We start from the raw sequence: 8918 nt of genomic DNA on the forward strand, positions 1-8918 counted from the left end.
TTGTAATATTTATACTTGGGTTTCAAGCTTGTTTGAATAAATTGGGCTGTTAAGCCTACAATAGGCTCATTGATGGCATTGGTCCATTATAACAACATACCCCATATAGTTAGACCATTTTTCCCACCAACGTTTGATATGTGAATTATATCAAGTGTAAGTGATATACGCGGGTTCAACAGTCTGTTATTGAATCTTAAAAGAGCTTTAAAAGTTTTAGGATCTAGAAAAATATCAAACAAAGAAAAAGTGAGTGTTATGCAATTTATTTTTTTAGAAAATGAATGAGAAATATTTAAGATTAAAAACTATTTCTACTGATCAATCAATTGTTGAAAAAAATATGTTATAAATACAATTATAAAAATAATAATTGATCTATTGTCACACATTATACATAAATATTTTGCATATACCCTGTATACAGTGAAATTATTTTTCTCACATATCCCAGCTAAACTGTGGTCAGCGTGCAAGGTCAGCCATGATACGGCACCCCTGGAGCAGATAGGGTGGTATCTTGGCAGTGCTGGGGCTTGAACCCCCAACCTTCTGGTCAGTAACCCAGACAGAGCCTTAACCGCTCAGCCACCACTGCCTCCCTATATAAGAATAAGAATAAGAATACTAGTGACTCTTTTGAACTTTTATTCAAGAATGAGGCAAGAGATCATTTTATTTTTGAAAATTCACTCCAGAAGTCACATGACATTTTAGTTTACGCAATTGATTTGGAATAACAACATTTTTAAGTATTCTGAATTATTTATTTTGGGTAATATGGGCTAAGTGCTTGTTCAAATTTGTGTTTGTTATACAGTAATATGATATTAAACAAAATGTTAGGTTTGGATAGGTCAGTCTGAGATGTTGCTTTTTTAAAGTGCATAATATTGACGATACACAATTAATTTGCATGAGCAAATCAGTGAATTTAGAGAACAGATATACATGTAAAAACACATAAATAAACATAAATAATGTGGATAATCAACTATTTCAGTTTATGAAATTTCCCATTATACAATTAATTGCACATTGCCACATTTTAAGAATTTGTATTGTTTTTAAAAAATTATATTTACATAAATAACAGGATAGATATTTGACCATTCTTTGTCATCTGGCTTGTTTAAATGAGTTTTGGTGTCCTAAAGTCTTCCTAGACACTGTCCTCCACTGTACAAGGCAAAGCCCACAGTGCCAGTGAATACTTTGGATGGATTGTTGTTAAGCAGTCCTTGAACAGAATTCATTGTGCATAATTTGAGAGAACTCAGAGTGCAATTGGAGAATTCCTTTAGGGGATTTCTACAGTTTTCTTTGTTTTGCACTATAGTGCCTTCCTGGGACGCAACTTGAAGTTAAGGTGGTAAGAGGGGTGGCTTGAATGTGCAGGTCCCTGTGCAGTGCCGTGGAGTTAGCATTTTGCAGGAGAAATGGTGAAGAGCGTCGTGAGCTTCTAGGAAAAAGTTTGGTTTAGTTCCATAAATAACAGCACAAGGGGAGTCAATTGGTAAACCTTTACAATCCTTTACTGAAACATACCAAATATGACACACAATTGTGTATGATACATCATAGCCCTGTTTCCTATTTCATGTCTAATGCATGAAGATGGGAAAGTATCTCACTCCTCTAATCACGACCACTTCATTGACTAACAGTCAAACATAAATCATGTTTTAATGTATTTTAAGTATATTATTTGATATATTAATAGTATATATCCTTAATTGAAAAAGTAGCACTTGCATATTTCTCTTTTGCAGAAAGGGTGGTAATTCTGTTATAGAACAATATGAAATACTCTTTGTTCCACTTTTTGGGCAATACTGCATGCATACTGAATGCATGAAGATATTTTCTAAATTACCTTTAAGCTTCTGTTGAATTGCATAACGAGCCTTTCTCTCCTGATCCAACTCATTGCACAATGTGTCTAAATAAATACAAAGAAACATGAATAAATCATTTGGGAAGGGGTCACAAACATGAAATGTTTTTCTGTTTTGTGTGACCTTGAAAATCAGCTGAAAATATGCAAGTGTCACTTTTTGTAAATTTGCCTTTTCCTTTCACTAGTGCAAAACATGGGTATATGCATTACCTCTTACAATTTGCAGCTGCTGGACCATCTCCTCTCGATAAGACAGTTCCCTCTTCATTTGATCCTGAAAATTATCTGTTAGAGTTTACACACAGTAAGTTATAAAAAGAAAGAGTTAAAGTATGGATAAATGCATAGGTTAATACATCTCTCGTTTTACCTTTCAAGCTTTGAAATTCCCGTTCCAGTTTTTTTCTTAGCTCCACTTGCTCCAAGAGCTGCTTTCGGAGCTCTTCTGTGAAAACCAAAAGAAATCATATCACTGTAACTTAATCACCACGAATATCCAGAAGGTTTTGAGTAAGCTATTGACTTTTTAAAGAAAACTATGCCAAGTAAATCAGAATGTTTTTTTATTAAGAAACATACCATATATTTTCACTCTCTGTTTGGGTTTATTGTGTAATAGCTCTATTTAGGTTACTAAGACTAAACACTCGGTCCCCGTGTTCTCAAGCATGACATTGCAAAATAATTAGGACAGTTGCCTGAGGGGTGTGTGGAAAACGAGTGTGGCAATGTAGATCATATGCAGTTCAAGGACAATTCTCAATAAAACACAGAATTGTGTTGAGATTGCCTGTATTTGCATAATGTATGTGTAAAGGGGGGAACATATAGGCAGATGACAATTTGCCTTAAAAATATGTAGGGCCTATGCTTTGTTGAACCTGCTTTAAAAGAATATTACGGGTTCAATACAAGTTAAGCTCAATCGACAGAATTTGTGGCACAATATTGATTACCACAAACATTTATTTGGACCTGCCCCTCCTTTTCTTTTAAAAATGCACAATTCTATTTTACAGTGAGGCACTTACGTGAATGGGGTCAATCTGTAAACGTTCAAGTACTCACTGTTTCAAAAGTATAGCCTCAAGACTTAAACAATATGCTTGTTAACATGATTTTTATGTTTATGTATAAAATCCACTTAAAAACCTTTTCTGTGTAAAGTTATAGCCAACTTCATTGCCATGACAACACATCTCTGTAACCTAAAACGACTGTAAAACATTGATTTATCAACTTTACAGCTCAAATAATACATGAGTTTTAACAGAAGAATTTATGCAAGTCCTTTTATAAAATTATAAGCTTTATATTTCTCGCTTTTAAACCCTCCAAAAATTGGCCCCATTCACTTCCATTGCACGTGTCACAGTAAGCTTGATTTTTATTGTATTTTATTTTTTAAGAAAATGAGGGACAAGTCGAAATAACACATTGTATTTGAACCTGGAAAATTCCTTTAAATGATCATACAAAGAAAATTGTAGTTTATATTTGAGTTTTTTTTTTTTATCATCTGTTAATTCCTTTACATAAACATCGAAATCGTTTGCTAACAATGGTACAACATTGCTAAAAATAATAATAATAAAATGTAAAGGGTAGGCTAACTCTTTTGTACCTTTCGCCATATTCTCGATGTCTTTCTCGAAAAGATGACATCTTTTATCAGTACTTCTCAATGAAGCGTCATCTGCCAGAAAGAAAAAGAGAATATCATTCAATAATTTCAACGGCAGCAGCTCGGGATTTTTGTATTGATAATCTACTCACTTGGATTCTCTTTGCTAACGTTAATTTGGGCCGAACAGGATTTCTGTAAATCACAATCGTCCTCTGTTGGGCTGTTGGTTGAAATGCGTGAATCTAAAAAGCGAAATGTTCCATTTAGAAGGTGACTGATTCAAAGTGCATAATTAAATGTTGAAAAAAATACAATTTAAAATCGAAGAAATTAAAGTGGCTACATTATATAGGCTACAGTCTTGTTCGTATAATAATTTGTAAATGGGTTACCGTTTGATTCCGGGGCGCTGCGACGAAGTTTATATGCTGAACAAGGCGGTGTGCTCTGCAGAGATGCTCCTTCTTTTTCATGTTGGTACACCTGCAAAAATTAACCAACCATTTAAAAATAAATACAAGGCCAATTATGCACAGTTTTCTTATTTTCTTACATAACCATGCCACAGACAACAGACTGACATTAATAGTAACCTTTTTTAATGATCTGCAAATATTTGCACATCAAGGCAAATAATCCACATTATAAAGTAAATTCTATCAAATGGACGGACAAAGAGAATAATTTGCACTGAAACGGGGGCAGTAACCACAGGGGAGCCCTTTCACCAATGCATATAGCCCGCGGGCGAAATCGGACCTGACCATTCGTTCTAAACATTTCATTTAGTACAATTACGCTTCTTTTATTTAGAGCCTTGCACATTAATAAACGTGGTCTTTAAACGAGCTATATAGCCTTTATAAATTGCAAATTGTTGAGAAATAGAAAACTTGGAATATAGAATCCCTGGGCTCATAATTAAGCGTAATTACTCGCTATTAGAGCTGAAAGACTGCTGTATCAGACAAGTGCTATTCTGAGCAATAAGTGCCCTTATTCAGTGTGCCATTTTGTTGCTTGCGTGGATCGAAATTGTTTATACACCAGGCTGTAATTTAAAAATATTGAAGCTTCAAAATAAGTGATACCGATTCAAATAATGTGTGTGTGTGTGTGTGTGTGTCCTCACATTATAAAAACTACCATCGTTTTTCTTTGCCCCATGCTTTTTGTGCTTGTTATCAGAGGAGTCTGTGTCACTGAAATTGGACATCTGGTCACCGTCCGGCTGCGGTGTGTGTCCGTGCTCGTCGTGATTGTTCAAAGAGATTTCCCCATGCACGGGACTTTGACGATCATCCACGGAAAGTTGTATGGACTCCTCATCATCTGGCATTCTGTGAGATTCCACGTCCACATCTGGATCTTCCCCACTGTCCTGGCATGGAGAGGCAGATCTGTAGCTGGAGCTCTCACTTACTAAATCCGGTGATATATGGCCAGAATGGGCTCCGCTGTATGCATCCCTGTTTCCATAGAGCTTAGCTATACTCTCTGCGTCTTTAACGACTGGTCTGAAGGCCGAAATATAGCTCCTCTTTCTGGGGGTGGCTGGTTGACCCTCAGTTGACCTTGCCTCGTCCCCAGATCTGTCCTCGTCGTTCCTGAGGGACTGCGAGCTGGAACAGCGCTCGTTATCAAACAGACTGTCTCTAGGTGTGTTTGCCCCCCTCACGCTCTCTGAAATCTCTGTTTCGGCTTGTCTGCCACCCAGAGAGTCCGTGTGTGGTTTTGGTTGTGCTGGTTGATAGGATGCGAGCGGCAGGCTTCCTGTGGTGGGCCAAAAAACGGGGAACGACGGATAGAGACTGTCCTTTGCCCCGGGCCAAAACATACCTGGTACACTAGTCTTATTCTGTTCACCAACGCCATCATCCTTTTTTTGACACAGTCCAAACGCCGAGAAAGTATACGGATGCGGAAAGATGGGAGGCGGGATCTTCTGGAGCATGCCAAAACTCTTACTAGGCACCGGAATGACCGGATAGTTCCGCACACTGTTGGTTAAACTGAGGTTACCACGGTCGTCATCGCAGCGCAAAGATTTGTGAGGAACTTCAGAGGAACTGGTCTGAGTGATGTTGCCGGAAGCGTGCTGTTTAAGTGGAGATGACATTTCCGATCCACTCCCTGACATTACCCGCTTTCGGCTCCCGCCGTTAAACATGGCCTTAACGTCCTCCCACGCGTGACAAAGATCGTCAGACAAGCTTTTATCGGTCAATTTTAGATGGCGTCTCCACGAATTAAAATTGGCCGCGTCCGGCTGTGTGTACTTGGACTCGGGTGTGCGATGAGAATGAAATATGAATTTGTTGGGTGAAAAATACATATTGCAATAGGTGCACTTGATGCATTTCGCCCTGGAGCTGTTGTACCTCGCAGGTATGAAGCTTCCCCTGCTCCCCCAGGCGCACTCGTGTAAAACATCGAATGCAAAATTCTCGGGTAGTTTGGGAGGATTGTGAGCCCCGAGGAAAGACTTGCAGAGGCGCTCGGCCTCGCGTTTGGTGATCATGCCACAGCGGCGCGAGGAGATGGGCATGGCCCCCGCGCGCCTCAGGATCTCCAGCTGCACCGGTGTGCACTGCACACACGTAATTCCAAGAGCCACGCGTCTATTGTGGATTTCGTTGTAGCTGTAGTTCTTCAACAAAGTGTTGGAAATTTGCGCCAGACACAGTCTCTCCTGACCGTCTATGACCAACGAGACGATGGGCACTCCGTACAGCGCAGTCTCACTCACTTGATTTGGCTTCAGCGAGCTGGTGCTAGAATAAGGCTGCAGTTCTTGCTTTGAGTTGGGAGAAGAGCTGACATCTCGTCCCGTAGACAGCTGACTGGGTATCGACTCCATTCCTTGAAGTCTGTGGAGGACGAGTCAGAGGTTTAAAATTATACTCGATTTCAGTTGTAGCCTATTAGTGCAGCCTCTAACCCTATCCTCAGTAATTAGGCTATGTGCTGTAATCATCACAAACACGACTCTCCTGTAGGCTATTCCCTCAAATAAATAAATAATAATAAACAATACATCACAAAATTATCTCCGAGGAAATCATTTAAGTTTCAAAAGTCACCTTTCCATTTTGTGTTCATTTTCATATAACGTTTTTTTTTTTAGTTTATTTCAGCCTAGATAGCATTAGAAATGCAGTTGTGGCTTAAATAATTTTTAGCATTTCAGTACAGACTACCTTGTTAATATTTGTAATTAACGCATCAATGCTTGTATTTGAAAGTCATATAGCCTACTCATTTTTTACTAAATGAATTCTTCAGGTTGACAGTATAGCTACTGACTGCTCTAAAAGTATCCTCAAAAGCTCGCACTCTGACCTGAGAGCCTGCTTCATCGCTTAATGTTTCCAAATCGGCTCAGAAGCCGGAGCGATTACTTAAAGGCCTCTTACGGCGCTAATACGCAAAAGGGCAGAAGGGAAGAATTTTTTATCTACGCCAATGAGCTTAGCAACAAGGAGAAGAAGCAGTAATCCGCTTTCTGTGTAATTACACAGCCTGTTTTCCGACTTCGATCTGTTAATAAAAGTCTTACTAATAATTAAGGCATGGCGAGAGGAGCTTATGATAGCTATTCCAGTCTTATTCATAGCCTACTATCTTTTCCACACATGTAAGTCATGTTTACATTTTATTTATGATGTTCAAATATTATTTAGATTCTGTAAAGTCTCTTTCGTAATCAAGGACAATTAGAAACATTATTAGTCGGGTAGTCTTTCTCTTAAGTTCTACACATTTTGTGAAATGTAGACAAAAATTGAGAACAATCAATTATGCGCGTAAATTCAAGAAAGTCATGTAAATATGGCACGAAACCTACCGTTTTTTTCTTCAGGAAACGGGCTCAGATGAGTGAATGTATTCGCGTCAAATGAATAGGCCTAAAAAAAGATTAAACGTCCGTTGAACGTCTACAGTTCGCTAGATATTGTACTTTTTATTCTTCCCCTCTCAAAACAGCTCTCGGCTTTCCATCCCACTCAGCTCTGGTGTGTTGTGGTGGGAGCGCGAGCGGAGTGACCACATGGCAGTCTCGGAGCTCGTGCCTCTTCTTAATAGGTTGTGCGCGACGTACTTCAAGAGTGGGGACGCCAAAATGAATAGCAAGGCACACCCACTGAGATCAAATCCGATTCTGGTATTAACCGTTTACTTCCACAACCGCAAAACAATGATCACTGTCGATTTTAGCCACTTGTGAGAAAGATAGATAGATAGATAGACAGATAGACAGATAGATAGATAGACAGATAGACAGATAGATAGATAGACAGATAGACAGATAGATAGATAGACAGATAGATAGATAGATAGACAAAAATATGGCATCAAAATTACACTTTGCTGATAACAAAAGCGGAGTTTAAGTGCAATATAAACGGTTTTGCGCATGAACTACAATGGCGATAGAAGAGAGAAGAACAATGCACAAGGTTAAATAATGCTTTGTTATTTCCACCCAAGTGATATGAGGCACACCCGCAGCTTTCGCTCAGAATAAGTTTCCCATGAATTTAGGAACTTATTCATGTATATATTTGAGTGGCACGTCGGAAATCAGACAATTTATCATTATGCTTGTGCATTGAACAGTTGCTCGAGGCAACATATCCAGAGGCCATGTCGTCTACTGTTATTAAAGGCTCGTGGCCATTGCTTTTTACTCTGTCACATGTCTACCGGTGAATGATACATTTGTTAAACACACCAGCCAGTGAGAGCGTCTAGTGTGTACAAACAGTGATATATCAGAGCAATGGGCTGAGGTAGGCCTAAGTGGTGCAACCTTATATGGCCGTATGAACTATTTAAAACCTGATCAATGCCCTTCAGTTAACCCCACTCTGTCTTGACGTAAAGATATTAATATTGAGCTGGACAAAGTTGTGCTCTCCACTTTTAAATATACGACAGTGGTCTCTCTCTCACACACAAAAGTGTATTGATGTGTCCAGCGCAACGCAGATGAAAATGTTCAGTATTTGTCAGTTCTTAAGCTTGGCAAAGATGGGCATTGGTAAATTTGAGCGTTTGTTTTGATCAAAGTCTTAGGTGGTAATTTCTTTTCTTATTCAGTTTTGCACAGATACATATGTTGGATTTGGACAACCTTTCAAAAATACTGTTTCCAAGAATAGCCTAGTAGTTATTTCAGCCATTGTGCATTTATTATGCATAGTGTCATAAACAGGCATTTGATTAAACGGTAGTTAATTATATAAAACGACAACAATTACCGGAATCAAATAAGAGTTAATAATGTCCAAAAATAATGTCCATGCCTTAGAGGGATGGTTCATCTTAGCAGAGCCATTACACCAGAACAATGACTGTCTTAAAAGCTTAAGTTATTTTGCATTAATA

At 38.6% G+C, this 8918-nt stretch overlaps 1 protein-coding gene across 6 annotated transcripts; it reads right to left on the reverse strand.

Moving 5' to 3' along the window:
• Positions 1–640: 640 nt before the first annotated feature.
• LOC127617109 (SKI family transcriptional corepressor 1 homolog-B-like) lies at positions 641–7591 on the reverse strand. Of its 6 annotated transcripts, none has more exons than XM_052089012.1 (9): positions 7375–7591; positions 4660–6397; positions 3920–4010; positions 3677–3769; positions 3525–3596; positions 2271–2345; positions 2111–2185; positions 1877–1942; positions 641–1459 (listed from the first exon to the last, which is right to left on the reverse strand). In XM_052089012.1, the coding sequence occupies exons 2-9, from the start codon at positions 6385–6387 to the stop codon at positions 1365–1367; spliced, it is 2295 nt and encodes a 764-aa protein (XP_051944972.1). In that variant the 5' UTR covers positions 6388–6397; positions 7375–7591; the 3' UTR covers positions 641–1364. The 6 variants fall into 6 exon arrangements, with proteins under 6 accessions (XP_051944972.1, XP_051944963.1, XP_051945003.1 ...); XM_052089003.1 differs by having other exon boundaries at positions 641–1462; XM_052089043.1 differs by lacking the exon at positions 1877–1942 and having other exon boundaries at positions 2118–2185.
• Positions 7592–8918: the final 1327 nt, after the last annotated feature.

Source organism: Xyrauchen texanus, chromosome 2 (assembly GCF_025860055.1).
Source record: "Xyrauchen texanus isolate HMW12.3.18 chromosome 2, RBS_HiC_50CHRs, whole genome shotgun sequence".
NCBI classification, from domain to species: domain Eukaryota; kingdom Metazoa; phylum Chordata; class Actinopteri; order Cypriniformes; family Catostomidae; genus Xyrauchen; species Xyrauchen texanus.

What these genes read in the sequence shown, in the direction of transcription:
- LOC127617109 (XM_052089003.1), bottom strand. Translation starts at nt 6,387, where the DNA reads ATGGAGTCGATACCCAGTCAGCTGTCTACGGGACGAGATGTCAGCTCT. An exon ending in CGTTAGCAAAGAGAATCCAA is followed by an intron (nt 3,597 to 3,676) that starts GTGAGTAGATTA and finishes TCTTTCTGGCAG; the next exon opens with ATGACGCTTCATTGAGAAGT. An exon ending in CATCGAGAATATGGCGAAAG is followed by an intron (nt 2,346 to 3,524) that starts GTACAAAAGAGT and finishes TGGTTTTCACAG; the next exon opens with AAGAGCTCCGAAAGCAGCTC.